This window comes from Panthera tigris, chromosome D4, assembly GCF_018350195.1.
Source record: "Panthera tigris isolate Pti1 chromosome D4, P.tigris_Pti1_mat1.1, whole genome shotgun sequence".
NCBI lineage: Eukaryota > Metazoa > Chordata > Mammalia > Carnivora > Felidae > Panthera > Panthera tigris.
In genome coordinates this window covers 90,661,113-90,683,422 of record NC_056672.1, presented here as the reverse complement: position 1 = coordinate 90,683,422, position 22,310 = coordinate 90,661,113, and the positions used below count along the sequence as shown (strand labels likewise).

At 58.2% G+C, this 22,310-nt stretch overlaps 1 protein-coding gene across 4 annotated transcripts; it reads right to left on the bottom strand.

The window, feature by feature from the left end:
• Positions 1 to 3,923: 3,923 nt before the first annotated feature.
• Positions 3,924 to 6,559, bottom strand: BRD3OS (BRD3 opposite strand). 4 transcript variants are annotated; one of them, XM_042965213.1, is made up of 3 exons: positions 6,534 to 6,559; positions 5,933 to 5,982; positions 3,924 to 5,557 (listed from the first exon to the last, which is right to left on the bottom strand). In XM_042965213.1, the coding sequence occupies exon 3, from the start codon at positions 4,944 to 4,946 to the stop codon at positions 4,692 to 4,694; it is 255 nt and encodes an 84-aa protein (XP_042821147.1). In that variant the 5' UTR covers positions 4,947 to 5,557; positions 5,933 to 5,982; positions 6,534 to 6,559; the 3' UTR covers positions 3,924 to 4,691. The 4 variants fall into 4 exon arrangements, with proteins under 4 accessions (XP_042821147.1, XP_042821149.1, XP_042821148.1 ...); XM_042965215.1 differs by having other exon boundaries at positions 6,513 to 6,539; XM_042965214.1 differs by lacking the exon at positions 6,534 to 6,559 and adding an exon at positions 6,513 to 6,528 and having other exon boundaries at positions 3,924 to 5,982.
• Between the last annotated feature and the right edge of the window lie 15,751 nt (positions 6,560 to 22,310).

The following is a 22,310-nucleotide window of genomic DNA, read 5'->3' as shown; positions in this document are numbered from 1 at the left end:
CCCCCCTCCCGGCTCCGCTGGGGTTCCGCGTCTGTTCTTCGTGTGTGTGTGTGTGTGTGTGTGTGTGTGTGTGTGTGAGAGAGAGAGATGTTTGCAGACGTACAGACAAGTTCCAGCTGCAGCACACCCCCAGTTTTTATTATTTTGTTGAGTTCTTTTGTATTCGCCTCTGGTCTCTTTAGGACTGTTTTAAAAGAAATCAATTTAGGGAACCCCAGTTATATAATATAAACTTTGTAATCTGAGAGAAAAAAAAATGTATAGTAAATCTAAGTCTTGATTTTTAACTTTCTATTGTAAAAAATAATAATAATAATAATATACAGAGTTTAACAGAAGGTTATGTTTTGGTTTTGTTTCTTCCAGAGGCCGCCCTGCGGCCTTTGAGTACAGGGACGCCCCGCCCCACACTGCCTGCCTGAGCTCTGAGCGTGTGGCTTAGGCCAAGAGTGCCGGGGTCAGCCGTCCGGGTCCCCAGACGGGGCACCCCTCACCTCCCAGCCCCCGGGGCAGGGGCAGCGGCAGCGGCCCCCCCGCTGCCGCCTTTCAGCCCACCCCCGGGCTCGCCCTGGCTGGGCTTCTCTCTCCAGGGGTGAAAGACCCCCAACTCCCCGGCCGCAGGAGGGTTCGCTCCCCAAGACCACACAGGGCATTTTCCCATTAGCACAGAAATGACTGACACAGGGCATTCTCCCAGGCCTCCCTGTGAGGACTTCTGGAGGCGGGTGCTTGGGGGCGGAGCTGCGGGTGGCCTGGCCTTTGGTCTGGTGGCACGTTTCCAGGCAGACGAGGGGACTAGTCCTCAGTATCCTAATAGGGGGGCAGTTTTTTTAAATCATAAAATGCATTCAGATTCCACCGGCCCTTACGGTCACGGATGCCCTCGGTGGATGTGGAACTCTGACTGATGGGGCAGTGGATGGGTTACCATTTTTCTTACTGCTGGTGATTCTGATGCTAGGTGAGTTTTGAGCCAGTTAAACTTTTAATCACGTTTTGTTTATAATCAAAATATATGTGGATTTTAAACTTGCCATTTTTTAAAGTTACCCTTGTTTTTCAAAGGTGTTTTCTAAGCAGATCTTTAATGGAATATTTAAACTAGGACTTTAAGGAATTAATACATGACACGATGGATGGGTCTTAAAGCAGGATCTCTCTGGCAACGCACGGCGAGCGCACCTCCGGGTGACGAACGGACCCCGAACAGAGGGTGCCGGGAGTTGCACGGGGCCGAGGGGGGCTCCCGGGGAGCACCTGTCCAGCCGCAGAGGTGGCGAGGGGCCTGTGTGAGCCGGTAGGTCGGGGACCCCGCGCTCCTCACACAGCGGACGCGTTTCCGAGCCCTTCGGTACCCGCCGGCTCTGCGGGAGACCGGGTTCTGGAACACCTCTGCCCCTCTCGCCCCGGGAAGAGGCTGCCGGCCGCGATGGCGCGCAGGGCTGCTGTCCATCCAGAACAGTCGTAGGCTGTCGGTGCTGCGGTTTTCTTTTTTAAGGCTTTCTGTGCAGACTTCAAAGCTGGTTTCTCTTTAGAGTTTGGGGGCACGTCCTCGGCCCCCTCGAGGTCAGCCTGCGGTGGCTGCCGTCTCTCCACGTCTCTGTGCTGGGGAGGCTGCAGCGGGACGACGGGCAGGGCCGTCCCGGCGCCGAGGACCCGAGGGCAGCCCCTCACGGCCTCTTCTCGAGCGGGAGGGACCCGTGCACTTAGGAGGTTGGCCTCACGTGAGCCCCGGAGGCCGAGGGGGCAGAGACCCTTGCTCCTGCCGGGCGGCCGGCGTCCTCTTGCTTACAAACTGTAAGATATGTTTTCCTTTTGTTTGTTTTTGTTCTGCCACACCCACGTCTGTGACAGCCCTCTGGGAGAAACACCGCCCAGAGAAGGGACGCGTTCCACCCGCTGTAGCCTGTGCCTCGATGCTGGCGTAACGCGTCCAGGAAGTTTTTCTTTTTTATATTTAAAATGTTACTTTTCTGTATGATGTGCATGCAAGTTTACCGTAACTTTTCTTAAACTTTTTAGTGCCGTTTCTAGTATATTCCTGTAAATGTCAGTTACTGAAAATGAGTCCAATGTAAGTAGTTTTAGCTTGTTTATTGCAGTGCTGGCCTCAACACAACAGAATAAAAATGGTAGAAAGTACTCTTGGATGTCTCTGGTAATCATGGACCCTTCTCCTGGGGCATTTGTTTTGTTTCATAATAAAACAAACAAAAAAAAGAGGTCCCGTACGTGCTGTTTCCTGTGCTTTCGGTGGCTCCCAGCCTCCTGTGCGTGTGTGTGGAGGTGCTTGGAAGGCGGCCCAGTCCCCTTACTGCTGCAGAACGAGGGGCCGGGCACAAATACCCCAAGCAGCTCCGGTCCTCCCCCCGGGCAGGAAGGCACCAGGGTTTCGGGAGCATCGTTCGTAGCCTTTCCTGTCCGCTGTCCTCCAGAGCAAGCTGTCCTCCATGTGGAGGCACATCTGTCACGTTCCCATCCTCCTGCGGCCATCCCTCCTCTCCGGGCGGATCCCCCCTTCCCTGCCGTGCCTCGGTCCCCACGGGGGCGGGTTCCGGGACAGCGGGCATCAGACACTGTCGCACGTTTGCGGAGCCCGGCGCGGGGTAGAAGCTTCGGCGAGGAGCGGTTGACGCGGGAGCTCGGACGCTGTTGTGCAAGCAGTCTGGCCGTTTGAGCCGGGCCTTGTGGAGCCGTCCTCCAGAAAGCTGCCGGTGGGCCCAGGTCCAGGCCTGGCGCCCCGCCCCGCCCCACCCCACCCCCAGGCTGTCAGCGGGCACCCTCCCAGCATCCCCTGCACCGGCATCCTTGTCCACACTCTTCCCCCCCCCCTCCCCCCCCGCCCCGCCTCATCCAGGCCAACCTCCCCAAGGACGGGGGCTGGGCCGTGTCCACCTCAGTGGCCCCAGCCCAAGCCAGGGAGACCAGCAGTCCGGGCTTCCCTCGGGCAGACGGTGGCTTCCAATGCTCTAAGCAGCTTAGCGCCTGCTGTCCTACAAGCAGCCAGTGCACGTCAGTCACCTGCACACCCTGACCCGTGCAGACACGGGCGGTGGCCGGTGCCGGTCTTCCCAGGCGCTACCCCTCCATGCCTGGGGCCAAACCGAACTCAACCACCACCTGTTCTCAGGTTCATCCGAGGTGCGGGTCAGCGTGTGGCACAGAGGCATTCCCGATGAGTCTCTGAAGTCTGCTTTCTTCCCAAGCAGGACTTTAACGGGAGACCTGCAGAGATGTTGACCCAGCTGTCCACTGGGTTAATTCCCGTGTCAGGGCTGCTCGACAGGCCAGCCCTCACTGCAGAGGCCTCACTTGGTACCTGGGACCAGCCTCCCTCGTCCGCTCCGGGAGGCGATCCACGAAATGTGACTTCAAGCCTCCCAACCCACGCAGCAAGCCGGCCAAGGGTCCGTCACAAAAGACCAGGCCGGTGGCTGGATACTAAACATTTGGGGAACGCACTCGGACCCAGCAGTCCCAGTTCCGGGATGTTTGCCAGTGAACTTGGCACAGCCACAAAAAGAACCACGTACGACGAAGCTCGAGCTGTGCTGTCTGCACGGCACCATCAAGGAGACCCTCTGCCCACCTGCCGGCTCACCGGAATGCTGATCAGACATTCAAAGCATGGTGGAGACGTCCATCTGTACAGCAGAAGAAACTCCCAGAACAAGGCGCACGGCGCAGGCCGTGCCTTTAAAAGCACGCGCAGTTGTGCGCGCACACGCACAAGGCTGATGCTTTGGGGTTGCTTTATGCGTTCCTGTAACGGGGTTTGTAGCAATCATTAGATTCTCCTGGTATGAACACACACACACACACACACACACACACACGCACGCACAGAATCTGAAGCCAAGTTAAGGTGCTACGAACAAACATAAAAGAAAAAAAAAAGTGAGGAAGGAAGGAGTGTCCCAAAGGGTATTTATTTAGAAAAACCAGCCTTGACAAAAGATTCCCACAGCTGCATGGCTGCATGGCTCACAGCATTCAGTCCCAGCAGACGGCAAAGCCTCTGAAAATGCCTCCCGCGGCACGCGCCCGACCCCGCAGAGGTGGCGCACCGCGAAGCCGCACCGGCCTTTTCCAGCCACGCGATTCCAGCCCAGTAGTTCTGGGCTTCCGCCCTGTGTTGGGACGTACTCGGCAGCTGGTGCGGAAGCTGCCCCGCGCCTTGCACGCGATGCCCATCTTGTAACAAGACGCGCGGCGTCAGTCCCTCCCGCGGTGCCGCCGCTGGCCTCGGAATCCAGCTTGCCCCCCGCAGACGCTGCCTGCCCACATGTGGCGCTAACTCCTCCACCGTTTTCTAGATCTGTCTCCAGACCAGGCAGAAGGGAGAATGCTGACGACAGCCTAGAAAGTTTTGAAAAGGTGGTTTGTAGCCAGGGGAGTCCCCCTTGCTTGGTTCGTTCGGAAGCGTCCGAGAAAAGCGGCGTCTGGCCGTGCCCCGGCCTGGGCTGTGCCCGCAGTGCCAGCGGACCAGGCACCGGGCCCAGAGGCCAGGTCCGCCAGTCACTCGATCCCGTGAGAGAGGGCTTGGGCGCCACCGGCCCGGCTTCGTCTTCGCGCTCACTATTCGTGATCTCCCAGGAAGGACTGGAAATCACCAAGGCCCCCGAACGAAACGTGGCCTGTTCTCCCCCCCGCCCCAGCCTGGTGCCTGGGCCCCGGTCTTCAGGCTGGAGTTACATGACCGTACAAAACTTGGACTGGCCCGTGTCCCGGGAGACCTCAAGCTTGTTTCTGTCCCGGACCAGGATGGCCTCGTTTCCGTACTGGGAGTACCACATGCTTCGGCTCCTGCTCAGGTATGTCCCAGGGGGCACGGATTCCAGTGTCTGCTGCTGCTGTTGCCAGATGAGCAAGGAGGTGTCCCGGTACCGGAGCCGGGCATAGCTCTCAGACAGGGCCTTCTCCGCCAGCGGCACGCGGCCACTCATCACTGGCCGCAAACTCCCCTCCTGGGCTCCTGCACGCCGGGCCTCTCTGAGCCAGAACTCGCGTGGCGTGGACAGCTGCCCGCTGCCTTACGCTAAGCGCGCTAACTAACTTTTTCGGTTGTTGGGTTTCGGGATCCCCTATCGAACTCCGTGGTGAAAAGGAGGAATCCGGGCCCTTTGTAGTCAACACCCTCAGGACGACTGCATCGCAAGGAAACTTGAGAGGAGCCTCTGAGCATTCTGGAAGCACACCTGAGAAGCACACGCGAGACAGCAAGCTGGACGGTGGCGCCCCGGCCACAGAGTCTTCTGGTGACGGCTGTGCGCACCTTACCAGATGTGCGGTTGCCAGGGACGAGGCACCCACCTTGGGGGGACTTGCCGGGGGTCTACTGTGATTCTGACACCATGGCTGGACCCACTTCACTCGGAAAGGTATCTCTGGTGCCCTGCGTGAAAGGACACTGTGCAACTAGACGGAACTTGACCTCATTCCCCGTAGCTGCCCTCCGCTGATCTGGGCCTGGGCGGGCCTCCCGCGCTGATGCACGGCGGGGTTTGGAGACAGGCTTTCTTCAGTGCTTTGTCCTCAGCTCTCGCCCAGGGTGATGCTACAAAGAAACGACCATGTCGTCAGGGGCGGGGGAAAGCACCCAGCGGCAAGCGGGGCCTTGACGGCTCAGGATCTTAACTCTTTTTGGATCTGGAGCACCAGGCCAAAGTACTGACACGTTTCACGATCTCAGTCGCCGTCCAGTGGCCCAGACTGTGAGCCTGGGTTTCAGGGGCAGGCCTGTGACTTATCCTAGTTCTTTTAGGAGCTCACGGGCAATACCGGGGAACTGCCGGTTGGAGCGCGTGAGTCTGCATCTGTGACGTAAGTCCTGAGAACTTGAAAGAGCACAGGTTTTGGGGCTCATCCCTCGGCGCCTGGCCTGGAGGGTGTTTGCCTGGGCTGCCCGTGCTGAGGATGGCTTGGTACTCACCCCGCCACCAGCACCTTCTTTCTGCTCCAGGCATCTGGGAGGCCCCTGGGCTGGAAAGAGAAATGACGTCATGTGGAAACCAAACAGGGAAGCATCCACAAGACCCCCCCCCCCCCAAATGCTTTCCCAGCCATGCAGAATTTTCCTTCTTTATGGCCAGAGTCCCCATCACTCAGCGCTGCCCTCATTTCTGGCGGCAGAGTCTCCCTGACTTTGCCCAGCCAGCGGGCATCCTTCATGGCACGGGATCCCTTCATGGCACGACCCTGTTGCCTCCCCAGCATCCTGGGCCCTCCACCCATCACTGCCTCCTACGAGGAATCACCCTGTTACTGGGCTCTTCCCCCACTGCCACCCGCCCCAGTCACCCCTTCCCATCGCCTTCTCATCCCGTCGCCTCCTGCCCCGGTCACCCCTCCCCATCACCTCCCGTCCCAGTCCCCCGCGCCCCCCCCCCCCATCGCCTCCCGCCCCGGTCACCCCTCCCCGTCGCCTCCCGCCCCAGTCCTTCGCGGCCCCCATCGCCTCCCGCCCCGATCACCCCTCCCCGTCGCCTCCCGCCCCAGTCACCCGCCCCCACCGCAGACCCGCGCCCAGTCACCAGCGCCGAGGGGCCGCGGTGACGTGCGGGCGCGGGGGCGGGGCGCTCGGAGGCGGGGGCGGGGCCCGTTGGCCTCGGGGCCGCGTCTCCATGGCAGCGCCGCAGGCATGCCGAGCCGAGCGCCGAGGCCGGGCAGGCCCGCGCGGCGAGCCGGAGCCGCGGATGCTCCGGGGGCGGGGCCGGAGCGCGCGACTGGGGGCGGGGGAGCCGGGGACCAGGAGCGGCCCTTGTCTCCGCCCGCCACCGTCGCGGTTGGTCCCAGCGTTTTGTTGACAGTAGTTTCGTGTTGCTTCTCGTGTACTTTTGCCACTGCTGTTGCTATTGCTCTCAGCATTCTGACTCCTAAAGATCGATATGTTTTTTTAAGATAATTCAAGTTTGCTCGCTGCTCACTGCGTCTCAAAATTAGGTCTTGAACTTCCCTTGCCCCGATGCTGCCCCGAGCATTCCGCACCCCCTCCAGTCATGCCCCAATAATACCCTCGTGTGGCATCTGCTCGCTCCCTTACCGAGTGTATTTTACGGTTTCCCCAACGGTGACAAAGACACCGGTCCTGGCGGGGGCCCCCTGGGGCGCTGCGTCCGCACCGCGAACCCGCACCGCGAACCCGCACCGCGAACCCGCACCGCGAACCCGCACCGCGAACCCGCACCGCGAACCCGCACCGCGAACCCGCACCGCGAGGGCACGCGCCGCCCCTGCGCGGTGAGCGCGCGTCCTGTACCTGCGAGTCCTGCGTGCGCACCCCCTGTGAGCATCCTGCACACGGACTCAGAACATTCAGGAAACTGAGCATGTGGCGGCTGTAAGTTAGTTTCAACATATTTCAGAGTATTCAGATCATATATAAATAGGGTCAGGGGAAAAATGGTCTATAAAACAATAAAAAAAAAAACCAACTAGAAGAAAGCATATTTAATGATCATTAAGAAGTATATTTCTAGGGGTGCCTGGGTGGCTCAGTCGGTTAAGCATCCCACCTTCAGCTCAGATCATGATCTCATGGTTTGTGAGTTCGAGCCCCCCTTCCAGCTCTGTGCTGAAGGCCTGGAGCCTACTTCGGATTCTATGTCTCCCTCTCTCTCCGCCCCTTCCCTGCTCATGCTCTGTCTCTCTTTGTCTCTCAAAAATAAATAAACATTTAAAAAAATTTTTTTAAAGAAACGTATTTCCAAATTTCTCATGGATCAAAGAGAAATTCGGAATATAAATTGTAAAGTACTTTAATGGAATAATGATAAAAATGCAACATATCAAAGCTTGTAGGATGCAGTAAAAATCATGCGGGATGGGGGGCCAGGTTTCCCCTGGGGGGCTCAGTTGGTTAAGCGTCCTGGCTCTTGATTTCAGCTCAGGTCATGATCTCACAGTTGTTGAGTTTGAGCCCTGAGCCAGGCTCCCTGCTGGCAGCACAGAGCCTGCTTGGGACTCTCTCTCTCTCCCTCTCTCTGTGCTCCTCCCGACCTCAAAATAAATAAATAAACTTAAAAAAAAAAAATCATGTGTGGGGTGGGGGTGGGGGACTAAGAGACTTAAATGCTAAAAAATATACACATCTATGGTATATATGGGGGCGGGGTATATGGAAACTCTGAACTATCTTTGCAATTTTTCTGTGAATCTAAAACTTTCCTAAATTAAAAAGCTAATTTTGCTTTATTTTTTTAAATGTTTATTCATTTTTGAGAGAGAGAGAGACGGAGTACAAGCGGGGGAGAGGCAGAGAGAGGAGGAGACACAGAATCTGGAGCAGGCTCCAGGCTCCGAGCTGTCAGCACAGAGACCGACGCGGGGCTCGAACTCACGGACCATGAGATCATGACCTGAGCTCACGTCAGATGCTCAACCGACTGAGCCACCCAGGTGCCCTGTGAAAACTGATTTTAAAAGTAAGTGGAAAAAATGTTAACTAACTGGAATTAAAATAAAAACTTAAAGGGTGCCTGGGTGGCTCAGTTGGTTGAGCATCCAACTCTTGATTTTGGCTCAGGTCACGATCTCATGGTTGGTGAGATTGAGTCCTGCGTCGGGCTCTGCACTGACGGCACAGAACCTGCTTGGGATTCTCTCTCTCCTTCTCTGTCTGCCTCCCTACTCCTCAAAATAAATAAATAAACTTAAAAGAAAATAACAACTTAAAACAATAAGTGAAAAGGAAAGTCACGGACGGGAGAGGAAATTTGCAGTACATATCATTGATAAGGGACTCAGGGTCCCGTTCAAAGACAGAAATCCCACCAATGATCTGACCAGAGAGAAGTTAATAGATGTGGTCGTTCATGACGTCCAAAGTTAACTAGATAACTGTCCAACAAAATAAAAACGTCTAGGGGCATCTGGGTGGCTCAGTTGGTTAAGCGCCCGACTCTTGATCTCAACTCAGGTCACGATCTCACGGTTTGTGGGATCGAGCCCCACATTGGGGCTCTGTGCTGACAGCGTGGAGTCTACCTGGGGTTCTCTCTCTCTGCCCCCCTCTCTGTCTCTCACAAGAAATAAGTGAACTTAACAAAACAAGACGTCTGAAGTCTCTCTGAGGCATCAGCTGCAGGAGGCAATGACCACCTCCAGGGCTCGGGGCAGAGAAGAGGGTCCTATAACCAAGTCATATTATGGAGATGGTAGAAACACAGAAGAGGGACAGCACGGAGCTGAGGTCCGACTTTGGAGGAAGGAGCACTGGCAGCTTGAGCTGGTGTCTGTGCACCGAGCGGCCCAATGGCTGGGGACCCAGACCCCGGGGGAGGGGCGCCCGCCGGCTGCCGCCTCTGAGGGCCGGCCACATGATAAAGTGGATTCTGTGCTTGTCGGAAAAGCCACGGACCGGATCCGGCAGCTGCTTCAGGACAAAACCGTGAAGAATCTTTACACGCTGGCAGGAATTCCACAGGAAGCAGAGAGGAAGGAGCAGGGCTCCCCAGTCTGCCTCCCAGAGCTTCCCAGGGAGACACCGGCAAAGGGCAAAATGAGGTTGGCCGGGGCCTCGCAAGGCACAGCGTAAAGGATGTTTGAGATCACGTTGGACGTAAAGGCGGCGGGCGATGAGCCAGAAACTTCGGGACCGCCACAGTCCTGCCCTTTGTTCATTCAGCTGGCGAACGTTCATTTCTGAGCGGATGGGAACTTCCTATAACAGAAGCAGAAACAGAACACCCAGCCCTACGTGCCTGCCCGAGAAGATGAAGCGTGTCGTACTGGAGCCAGGCGGTCGAGCCTCCCCCGGCCCCGGCGGGACGAGACGCCGTCCCTGGCGACCCTTCCCATTCCGTCTCCTTCTGTCGGAATCTTCTGCCTGAAACCAGATTGCAGCGTCCACTCCCAACAGCGCTTCCCGAAAACGCTAAGGGGGACGAGGAGATCTTAAAAACCGCGAGATGCAAACACGTACACACGTAACAGGCATCGGAGCACAGACAGCTGTCACCGCGCCCGCTCCCGTACCGTCCCCTGTCGGGGGTCCCTCGCCCGCGGCAGCATCTCCGCTGGGCACGGTTTCTTTAACTAACGGGGTGCCTTAGACCTTCGTCCCCGGGGGGGCACAAACCTCCAGTTATCCGGCTATTTATTTACTTTTGGTTGTGGTAGCCCTCTCTTTACTTTGGGCGGCAGAAATACCAAAACGCACCTCAGATGACTCCCTGGGTTCGAGCCTTGCCTCTTCCTGCTCTCAGCGTGAAGCGACAACCCACCTTGTCCCTGGTATGAGGGCTCCACGGCCCCAGCCGGTGAGGTCACCCTCTCCTTAGTGTCTCGACGCGGCGGCATGAGGGCCCCCACGTTTCTGGGTGGGAGCCTCGTCTTCCGAATGGAAGGAGCCATTGCGGATTTCCGGGGGGACTTTCCTCCCTCGAGAACCAAGACTTCCAACCCAGTCGAAGCTCAGAGGTGGGGGGGGGGGGTGGGACTCAGAGCGCCGTGAGGTGTTAGTGGAAGTCAGAGGAGCCATTGCCACGTCTGCTCTTTGGGTCCTTGACGTGCGATCGGGCCGCGGGGGAGACAGCACCGTGTATCTGTCTCTGGTTCGAAGCACGCGCTGGAGTCTGTAAGCGAGGACCCCCAGCTTCCGTGGTGTTCCTGCTGAGCGGTGCCGTAACCACGTCCTTCGTGGGCCGCCCCGCCCGGTGTTCGGTGGGCGCGTCCGGGTGACGGGGCACGTGAGAGACCAGTGACTTCCGTGAGTACGCGCCCACCGCTCCGCTTTTCTTGCTGAGGACTGAGCTCCCGGCTCAGGAGCCGTGCGGGAAGCCGTGATGGTGAACAAGGCCCTCCCCAACTCCATGGATCGTCGGGCTGGCGGAAGACTCAAGGGCAGGGAAAGCCAGTCCACGTCCAGAATCCACATCTGTTCCAGTGGGACGGATAGAACTTCCGTCCCCTCCGTGACAGAGGAGTCCAATGTAATACACGTGCCAGGACTTGGCTGGCCGGCCCCCGTGTGGTGGTGCCATATCGAGAGGGGTCAGCAGCGGCTTTGGCCGTTGGCCGGCTAGGCCCTCAGCAGTGCGGTGGGCCGATCGGCTTTGGTGGCGGAGGTCCGTGGAGTGGCCGGGCCGGGTCTCCGTCCCTCTGACCATGGACGCAGGGGCCATCGAGTGAGCGGAAGAGGCCGAAACCTTTACAGACGGATCCCGTGTGTCCGTCTGATTCTTGAGAGCCTCCTCCGCAGGGGACGGGCCATGGAGACGTCCACCCAGGAGGCAGATAGCTTCAGAGCCTGCGTCCTTTCCAGGACGTCCGTCCACTGCCTCTTCCCCAGACCCCCTTGCCGCCAGGCTCCAAGCTCCCAACGCGTTTCTCTCCGGTCCTTAACCAATCCAGCCAAACCATGAGCATTGAAAGCCTAGAACGCTCAGCTCCACGGAGGTGACGACTGCAGGAAGCAGATCGCCCTCTAGGACGGAGGGAGCCAAGGGAAGGGGTGGGGATAATGAAAGGAAGAGAAAGAAAGAAAGAAAGAAAGAAAGAAAGAAAGAAAGAAAGAAAGAAAGAAAGAAAGAGGGAGAGAGAGAGAGAGAGAGAGAGAAAGAAAGAAAGAGAAAGAAAAAGAAAGAAAGAAAGAAGAAAGGAAGGAGAGAGAGAAAGAGAGAAAGAAAGAAAGAAAGAAAGAAAGAAAGAAAGAAAGAAAGAGAAAGAAAGAAAGAAAGAAAGAAAGAAAGAAAGAAAGAAAGAAAGAATCTTGGAGACGGCCCCTCGGAGCTCTGAGGTGACCCCGAAGGTGCCGCCTCCAGGACTGTCCCGGGAGCCCGGACTTGCCGTGAACTGGACTCAGCAGGTGCCCGGTCACTGCCGGCGCCTGGTGCAGAAGCCCGGCAGGGGACCTCCTGGGGGGGGTGGGTGACGGCAGAAAGAAGCAGGACCCCGCTGCGGGCTCCCAGTAGCGCCTGCCTGCAGAGCCCCAGGGAGCCGCGGGCAGAGTCACCCCAGCACCGCCAGGCTGGTACCGAAGGCTGGTTTGGGGTGGATGGAGGTTAACTTGGAAACCGGTGCATGTCTGACGTCCAGAATATAGGAGGAATCCCTGTGACTTAATAAGAAAAAGAATAGACCGATAGTTTAAAAAAAAAAGTATCAAGACAAAAAAATTTTTTTTTCTTTTAGAGAAACAGAGAGACAGAGCACGAGTGAGAGAGGGACAGAGAGCGAGAGGGAGACAGTACTGGAAGCAGGCTCCAGGCTCTGAGCTGTCAGCACAGAGCCTGATGCGGGGCTCGGACTCACGAGATCGTGACCTGAGCCGAAGTCAGATGCTGAGCCACCCAGGTGCCCCTTAATGTTTCTGTTTTTGAGACAGACAGAGAGAGAGAGAGAGAGAAAGTGCGAGCTGAGGAGGGGCAGAGGGAGAGGGAGACACAGAATCCGAAGCAGGCTCCTGGCTCTGATCTGTGAGCACAGAGCTCGATGCAGGGCTCAAGACCCACAAACTGTGAGATCATGACCTGAGCCGAAGTCAGAGGCTCAACGGGCCGAGCCACCCAGGCGCCCCCAGAAAATCCAAATTAAGGGGTGCCTGGCAGGCCCTGTGGGTGGAGTGTGACTCTTGATCACGGGTTTGTGAGTTTGAGCCCCATGTTGTGTGTGGAGATGACTGAACAATAAATTCTTTAAAGAAAAAAGAGAAAAGGAAAGCAAAGGGGAGGGGAGGGGAGGGAAGGGGAAGGAAAGAAACAGAAAGAAAAGAAAATCCAAATTAAGACAGTAGTGGGAGGCCACCCGTATCCACAAGAACATCCGAAAGCAAGAAGATTGACCCAACCACGTGCCAGCGAGTGCAGGCCTGTGCAGCACTGCCACCTGTCTCTGCGGCCAGGGCCCACGGTGTAACGACCCCTTCGTGGGGCAGTGCGACCCCGAAGGCACTGCCCCACGAAGCTGGCGGGGCCCACAATCGCGAGCCCGCCGTTCCCTTCCTGGGGGTGGGGCCAGCGGAGCTCTGTGCGCGAGCACCTGCACCCGGACGCACGGGCGCGCGCAGCAGCACGGAGGCTTGCAACCGGAAACGGTCCCGCGTCCCTGCCATCAGAACGGGGAGATGAGGGGCGCCCGGGGGGGGGGGGGGGGCTCAGTCGGTGAAGCGGCCGACTTCAGCTCAGGTCACGATCTCACGGTCTGTGCGTTCGAGCTCCCGCGTCGGGCTCCCTGCCGACGGCTCGGAGCCCGGAGCCCGCTTCGGATTCTGTGTCTCTCTCTCTCTCTCTCTCTCTCTAACCCCCCGCCCCGTTCGTGCTCTGTCTCTCTCTGTCTCAAAATAAATAAACATTAAAAAAAAAAAAAAAAAAAAAAGAATGGGTTGGGGCAGGTCCCCGCGAAGGAACCCGGTACCGGGGAGCGCTGGAGATGAATGGACCGTCGTCGGCACAAACACACGAATGAATCACGGAAGCAGACCATCAAAGGAAAAGAAGCCAGCCCACACCCTAAAGCGCTCCACGGAAAAACACGAATCCTCCGCGGAGGGATCCCCCTTCTGTGCCGTTCGGGAAGAGGCGGCCCCGATCATAGCACTTATGGTGGCATATTTCGATGGCAAAACTACAAAAGATGTGCACGAGGACGTGGGTGTCAGCGTAGCCGCGGCTCTGGTGGGGGGAGAGGAGACTGCAGGGTGGGGGGGAGGCCGAGGACCTGGGGGCCTGGTGGAGGTGCTCTTCTGACCTGCTGCTCATGTCCGCCCTTCCTTTATAACGTGGCCTGAAGCCGTGTGTTTGCTTTGTGCATATTCCCGCATGTGTATTTCACAGAAGGAGAGTTTGCAGAGGAAGCTAATTATAGATTGTGAGGAAATACACATCAGCTAAGGCCAGACCTCCTATCATTCCATCTATAGATACGTGGGTGTTTTTATACATAGCCGCAGTAACAGATCACATCTTTTTAACAAAATTCTTTTAGTGCTTATTAATTTTTTAGAGACAGAGAAAGAGAGAGAGACAGGGTGCGAGCAGAGGAGGGGCAGAGAGAGAGGGAGACGCAGAATCGGAAGCAGGCTCCAGGCTCTGAGCTGTCAGCACAGAACCTGACTCGGGTTTTGAACCCGCAACAGCGAGATCACGACCTGAGTTGGACGCTTAATCGACTGAGCTACCCAGGCGTCCCCCCTCCTTTTTCAAGTGTTTATTTTTGAGAGAGAGAGAGCACAAGTGACGGAGGGGCAGGGAGAGAGGGAGACGCAGAATCGGAAGCAGGCTCCAGGCTCTGAGCCATCAGCACAGAGCCCAACCCTGGGCTCGAACTCGGGGAATGGTGAGATCATGATCTGAGCAGAAGTCTGACGCTTACTGACTGAGCCACCCAGGCGCCTTCCTTTTTTTTTTTTTTTTTTTAATTTCTTTTAATGTTTATTTTTTAGAGACAGAGCACGAGTAGGGGCAGAGAGAGAGAGACACACACACACAGAATCTGAAGCGGGCTCCAGGCTCCGAGCTGCCGGCACAGAGCCCGACGTGGGGCTTGAACTCACGAGCTGTGAGATCATGACCTGAGCCAAAGTCAGACGCTTGACCGCCTGAGCCCCCCAGGTGGCCCTCCCTGTTGGTCTTTACAGGATAATTTTGACTGCCATTAGTGATTGTAACTTAGGACCATTGTTTCATTAAGGATTGGAACTTGATGATTTTTCTGATTCTAGCTTTACTTCTGGAATTCTTCCATAGGGAAGAACTTGGCTCATCCACTGTTTGGCTACCGTGAAATATGGTTCATGTGGGAAAAACAGAAGAAATGCCCCCTTCTTTCCCCTTCCCTGTCCGTTTTCAGAAAAGGGGGCTGGTGATCTACCACGCTTCCACAGGGATTTTGTTTTTTTTAAGTCAGGGATTTAGCAAAAAAAGAAAAAAAAATAGGAATATGGCCTCGTGAGTTTTAGTGTCCCCTATTTTTCGACCAGTTGCATTCACTCCGTGTCTGAGGCTCCAGTGTCCCCACTCCTGGCCAGCAGGAAAGCGGGCTGCTGGCGGGGCCCCACTCTGTCTGGAAGCTTTGGGGGAAGGAATCCACTCTATGCCTCTCTCCCAGCTTCTGGCGGCCACCAGCTTGCTCCGCCTTCCATGGCTTGTGACTGCGTCACCCAGGGTTGCCTCAGCCTTCACATGGCCTCTCCTCCTCTGTGTCTCTAGTAAGGACACTTGTCACGGGATTTAGGGCCCGGATAATCCAGGATGATCTCCTCACGTCAAGATTCTCTGTTAATTATACCTGCCAAGACCCCTTTGCTGAATCAGGTTAGGGGTTTTAGGGATGTGATGGGGACATACCTTTCGGGGGTCCGCCATTCAGCCCACTGTAAACCCTGACATGAAAGTCGGTGCAGGAAAAAAATGGAGGGAATCTAGGATGGGTTATTTGGCCAGACTGTGGCTAAAAGCAATGAAAAGGCACCCTGTCTCAGGGAACAGGACAAAAGGGGCCAGGCAGCTGAATAAACTGTCTCCTCTGGTCCCCTGGGCTGACCTGCCCAGCGAAAGGCTCTAGGGGACCGAGGGATGGCGTCCCAAGGCAGTGACTGGCGATGGCGGGTGATACTTTTAAAGTGGCTTTTCGAGGAAGAAAATAAAAAGCTAAGATTCGCACATTTTAGTCCAAGGCACAGACCGATAGTCCAAGGCAGAGATGTGATGTCTCAGAAGGCAGCGGAGAAGGCTAGCCTTCGCCGGGCGGGGGGAGTGGCCACTTCTGCCAGCCCCCAGGTTCCAGGGGGAGCAGACGTGGACGGGTTTCCAGCGGGCTGACCCAGCTGTCCCCACCCCCGAGTCTCTTGGCCTCCTCCTCCCCGTCGGGCCCCACTCCGGACACGGGAGCTAACTGGCTGGGGCTCTCGGCCTTCCCTGGGGCACCTCCTCGTTCTCTGCCCGCAGCTACAAGGATGGCTGGCTCCTGATCTGTGCTCTTAGATGCGGCTCCGCCCCGCAGACTCAAGTGGCTGCCTTAAGTGGTCGGCCGGTCCCCCTCCGCCGTCCATCGACTTTCTCCAGTGGGTTCACAGCCGCCCGCCTGCATCCACCGCCGTGGTTCTGATAATTGCTCTCCACCCCCCGCCCCCATTCAGGCCTCTGACTTACCCCGTACATTCTCTTCCGTAGGTGCCCCGTCCCAGTTCACCACTAGGGAAAGTTCTAGCAATCACTACCCTGTGCCAGGGACTCTCAGTACAGTGCTCACGGCCAGCCGTGGGGTCCATGTTGCCGGATGGCTGGGGTGGGACGGTCCATAATACATGCTAGAGTCTGCTTCCCGGGACCCCCGCAGGCAACTAGCGTTGGGCGCAGGGGTGGGGAGCGGGAAAGCCCTCGGTGTCGGGGGAACGCAGCAGACGGGAGGGGCTGTCTTGAGATGAAAGGCAGGTGGCAGTGGCTAGGAAGTTGTCAGGCCACTCCTGGACCTGGGCTCAGCGATGCTATTGTCCCTCTCTGGCCACGGCAGGAGGAACCGGGCACGGCTGGGCCAGGCCTGGCTGGCGCCTGTGGCTGTCAAGGCCTGTCGTGATGGCAACAAGAAGGAAGATCAAGGCTCTGACCCCTGGAAGCCGGGGGGAGCCGGTTCACGATGTCACATGCTGCTGAGACGGGATGGACGGACGGTGAAACCTTGGCCCCGTGTCTTGACCCCGGAGGGTGGGGAGAGAGGAGGTGTCGGGCCAGAGGTGGGAGAGAAGGTGGGTACCCGGAAAGGCAGCAGAACAGGTGGCTGGTGAGGCTCAAATTAAAGGTTCAGAGGAGGAGACGCCAGCTCTCTGCTGACCGACAGGCCATTACTGTTTAGGTGGCCGAGGCCAAGGGTGTGGACTCGGACTTCAGAGCCCACGGCAGGGGCAGCAGGGCCTGGGAGGACCCTCGGCTCTGAGCCACGGCCCCCCCGTGAGAGGAGTGGCTGCGGTGCCCGGGCACAACCAGACTGGCACCCATCAGCTCCCCCTGGCGGGCGCTGGGAGGCGACCCTCTGTGCCAGGCCGGTCCCGAGTGCCCTGCTAAGAGCCCTCTCGCTGACTCACGGTGCAGCCTCTGCCCTGGGGGCCGTCCTGCCCATTTCACAGATGAGAAGACCGAGTCTCAGAGACTTAAATGTCACACCCAAGGGCACAGAGCATGGCCAGGTGGGACTGGAGAGCCTTTCTCTCTCTGAGGGAGGCCTGGTGCTTCCAGCATCAGCCCAAGCACTTGTGAAAAACCAGAGAGGCAGGATCTTGGGGGTCCACCCTAGGGGCTCGAAGCCTGAGGCTCTACGGCCTTCTCTTGCCCTGGCTGAGCCCGGCCTCCCCAGCCCAGCGGGAGTTGCCATCCTGGACCGTTGTCTTTTCCCACCAGATGAACCCTGAGAAGGCCCATCCTGGCAGGCAGTGAGCCACGGGGTCACTCGGCCTTGGGGACCTCGCCTGAGCCTGGGCCGGTCACCACGTCGCATCCGGATGAAGGGCTAAGCTCCGTTCAGAGACCCCTGGGACCCTCCCCAGGAGGCAAGAGGCCTTTCTGAGACCTCCCTTCTGGCTGTGTCAATCCCGGGCCAGATCTGTTTTCCCCCTGGGGACAAGGCACATGCAGGGTGGGTACTCAGTGTTTTCTGAACGGGGGGTGGGTGGGTGGCTGGGTAGACGGGTGGCTGGGTTGGGGGATGGTTGGATGGTTGGGGGGTGGGTGAGGGGTTGGGTAGATGGGTGGGTGGGGGAAGAAATGAATTCATGCCGGGCTCTGTGCCGAGCACTGGGACATGATGGGGCACTGAGGAGGCAGGAGATGGTCCCTGAGGGAAGAAGTGGGTTTTTGGAAGCAAACATCTCCTGAGTGGACCGTGGTCCCGTGGGCTCATGGCTGGAGACGGCTCAGTGGTGGGCGGGGGGGGGGGGTTGGGGGAGGACACGCAGTTCAAAATTGCAGGAGTGTGAAGTCTGGGGCTGGGGTTTGCAGGGGTGGCTTGGAGGGGGCACAGGTCAGACTGAGGGGCTCCGATGGGGGCAGGGGCCCTTGAGCATCGTGCCAGGAGGCTGGCTGCGCTCCTAAGGCGGGGGGAGCCAAGGGCGTTTTGTGCTTTTAAATATCATAGCTTTATTGAGATATAATTGTGTACAACCCGCCCATTTAAAAGGGCACAATGTGTGCCTTTAGCGCGTTCGCAGAGCTGTGCGGCCGCCACCACGGTCAATTTTAGAGCATTTTCCTCAACCCGCAGAGAAGCCCTGTGGCCACAAGCAGTCACTCCCCATTTCCCCGCGGCCCCAGCCCCAGACAACCACTGACCTACTTCCACTCTCTCTGGATTTGTCCGTCCTGAACACTTCCTGTAAATGGAGTCATGTAACACGTGGCTTTTTGTGTCTGGCTTCTCCCACGGAGCAGGACTTTTCTTTTCTCTCTTTTTTTTTTTTAACTGAGAGAGAGAGAGACAGAGACAGAGAGAGAGAGGTCTCGCGCAGGGGAGGGGCAGAGAGAAATGGAGAGCGAGAATCCCAAGCGGGCTTCGCACAGTCACTGCAGAGCCCGGCGCGGGACTCGAACTCTTGCCCCCTGAGGTCGCGATCTGAGCTGAAATCAAGAGTCGGGCGCTTAGCGGACTGAGCCCCCGGGCGCCCCGAGCATGACGTTTGCAGCTTCATCCGTGGCGTAGCACCAGGACGCCATTCCTTCCCGTGTATGTGCGTGCGTACAGAACGTGAAATATCCCGTTCAGTGTACCGTTACGGGGACAGTTCAGGGACACGAAGCACATTCAGGGTGTCGTGCGGCCTTCCCCACCATCCGTCTCCAGAACTTTCTCACGGTTCCAAACTGAAACCGTCCCCGTGAAACCCTGACCCCCCTCCCCTCCCCCCGCCCCTGGTGCCCACCGTTGGTTCTCTGTGTCTACAGAGTCACAGACTCAGGCCATTGCATGTAAATGGAGCCCTGTCATGTGTCACCTTTGGTGTCTGGCCTTTTTTCACTTAGTATAGCTCTTCTAGAAGTTTGTCCACATGGTAGCAGGTGTCAGAACTTCACTCCCTTTTACGGCCGGGTGACATTCCGTGGACACGTATGGATACGCCGTTCACCTGCGGACGGGACCCGGGGGCTGCGTCCGCCTTTTGGTGACTGTGAACACGGCCGTGCGAGTTTTTGTGTGGACATGGGCCGGGCCTTGGGCAGCGGGGAGCAGGGTCAGCCTTGCACAATCGAAGGGTCTTTCCGGCTGGGGTGTGGCGGGGGGCCTGCAGGGGTCAGGTGGGGAAGAGAGATCGGAGAGCCGTGGTCAAGCCTCGGGTGCTGTGACGCACAGCCCTGTGCCTCGGCTCCTAGCACGCGCACCAGAGCCCGCGCGTGAGTGACAAGTCCCCCAGGGACGGGCAAGGTGTGCCTGCTTCCAGATGCCGAAGGGTGTCCGTGCTGCCAGCACCCGCACTCACTGATGCCGGGAGGGGGTCTCACGAAGCCCACCGGGCAGGGGAGGAAACGGAAGTCTCCCCCCTCCCGCGGTGTCACAGCGCCGGTGGGGGGAGCGGGCCGGGCTTCACAAAGACCCCTTGCTCCCACGCAGCAGCAGCCACGAGCCACGTGTGGCTGCGTGCTCTTTACCCGTGGCTCATCCCACTGGGTTGGGGCGGGGGGAGCTGAAGTTTTCCTGGTGTGTAACTGTCACTAACTTACAATTTGACGCCTCAGTTTCATTTTGGGGAAACCTTTAGGTATGTTCGAGGCTACTGGGTAGGTGAGTCTACTCTCTGGATGATGAGCCTTCCGGAACCTACAGACAGACGGGGTGTTCTGAGAGCTGTTGGGCGTTCAAGCTGATGGGCTGAGGGGCCAAGTATACATCGGAGCTGGTTAGGTTGGTCGCATGTTGAAATGATAACGTTTCAGGTATATGGGGTTGATAAAATGTGTTATTAAAACGGATCCCTTGGGGCGCCTGGGGGGCTCAGTCGGTTAAGCGTCCGACTTCGGCTCAGGTCACGATCTCGCGGTCCGTGAGTTCGAGCCCCGCGTCGGGCTCTGGGCTGACGGCTCGGAGCCCGGAGCCTGCTTCCGATTCTGTGTCTCCCTCTCTCTCTGCCCCTCCCCCCTTCATGCTCCGTCTCTGTCTCTCAAAAATAAATAAATGTTAAAAGGAAAAAAATGGATCCCCGGTTACAGTGAGCTGACGTTCAGCTGTAGGAAGGCATAAGGCCACTGGTACCGGCCACGGCACGGGGAGCCTTGACACTGCTCAGAGAAGCCAGACACAGAAGCCGCTCTGTTGACGCGGACCGTCCGGTGGCTCCATTAACGTGGACCGTCCAGCACAGATACACCCACGGAGCCCAGAAAGTAGGTTAGCGGTTGCTGGGTCTGGGCCGGGCAGGGTGCTGGGGATGACAGCTAGGGGGATCGGGGCGTCTGTTGGGGAACGTTCTGGGGTCCTGGCCCTTGTGGTCTACACTGGGGTCTAGCAGGCAGCTCCCCTTCCCACGAGCTGGCGGACCCGCGAGAGGGCCGGAGGGGCCCCGGGCAGGTCTGCCTCCCGCTCAGGTTGGAAGGCAGGGATGAACACCAGTAAGGGCGGACGGACTTTGAACCGGGCCAGCGTGCCACGCCCGAGCCTGCCGAGAAGCACGGCTGGGCAGCGGGCACCCCACATCAGCTGCACGGGTCCCCTAACCCAGCGGCACGGGGCCGGGGTCTGCCCCGCGGCGGCCTGGATGCCCACCTGCATCCTCGTGGAGGGAGCCTGTCAGCGCCGCGACGGGGGCTCCTGCAGAAGTCTGGAACCCCCTCCCCAATCCCTACGTCTCGGCTTCGTGCCCACAGATGAATTAAGTCCTGGAGACTCTTGAAGCCCCGAGCCACCTGCCCCCTGAGCTCACAGCACCTCTCAGGAGAGCCTCAAGCGATGCACAGCAAGCGGGCAGAGATCAGCCTGGGGTCCGATCCGTGGCATTTGACTTAATTTGGGTAGTTGGAGTAGTGAAGAGTGCCAAGTGTCTGTTTTGCCTTCTTGGTCACACTGCAAAAAGCCCACACCCAGCAACCCGGTGGGGCGTAATCTGAGTCCACGGCGGGCCAGATGGTCTTTGTCTACACCTCTACTTGCCCGGGAAATCGTGACAGCTGAATCTGCATGATGTAGCTACAAATGGAATTTGCAAAATGTGTGTGTTCGTGTGGTTTGGACGTGACAATAATTGCTTCACCCGGTCGTTTTGGGAAGAACCAAAACCTTCTCTGCCCCTTCCTTCCCCCACGAACGAGGCCAGTGCTCAGTAAGGAGGATGTCCTCTGGAAGGAGGATGCGGGAGGGATGGCTGGTGGAGGGGTGGAGGGGTGGAGGGGTGGAGAGAGGGCCGAGGGACGGATGCGTGCACGAGGGGAGGGTGGGCAGACTCAGCTTCCGGGGAGACCTTTGCAGGAGAATTTCCATATCCCTGGGACTAAGGGCCCCCTCAGCCCTGGCCCCGTTGAGGGCTGGCACCGAGACCCCACAGCAGCTCTTGATGTTGGCAGGGGAGTCGGGCTGAGAAAAAGCCCCCGGTTGGGTTGCGCGTGGCTCTCCTGTGCGGAAAGGGGAGCCCTCGGGTGTTTGGGCGCGAGCCAGCCCTCCAGCCCTGTCCTCGGCTGGAGGCGCTGCGGGAGACCCACTCGCGGTCACTAGGGCTCTGTGACGCTCCGCCTCCAAGGCAGGTAGGACTAGGGTGCCTCCCCGCTGGGGCGTGGGTGCACTTAAGGGCAGAGCCTGGAGGGCAGGCAGGGTCCCTCCGTGCGAGCTGGGTCGCCCTTCCTGGCATCGCCCTCTCCGAGCGGAAGTGGGAAGCCCAGGCTCACCGCCCGTAAGGCCTCTCGGCCTGACCTTCCTCCCAAGGCCTCCCCTCTGCGACGCCCGGGGACCCGACAGCCACCAGGCTTCCAGAAGGCCGAGGCTGGATGGAAGCATTCCCACCCGCTTCGGCCCAGACACAGGCTGTTTTCCCCAGCAGCCGCCTTCCGGCCAACTCTGCCTCGCCTGCCGTGCTAACGCCCCACTTGTGCGGTGGGGAGTGTGTGTGCTTCTGTTGCTGAGTCAGTAGCTATGTGTCGTAGATACCACAGCATTTTCCCTTCTCCCCCATCACCCACCCGTCCGAATCAGCTTGTCGAGGAACAGCAGGAAGGTCTCAGGCACGGAAACCCCTCTCGACAGCAGTCACGCTTTGCCGGGCCACGCGGGCAGCTCACCACGGTGCTCAGTGCGTAGGTGTCTGCCTTTAACCACTCAGGACCATAATGGCTACTGTGTGAGGCTTAAGGGAGGCCGGGTGAGCGTCCGAGGCCCCCGGGCTGGTCACCTGGCACCCAGGAAATGGG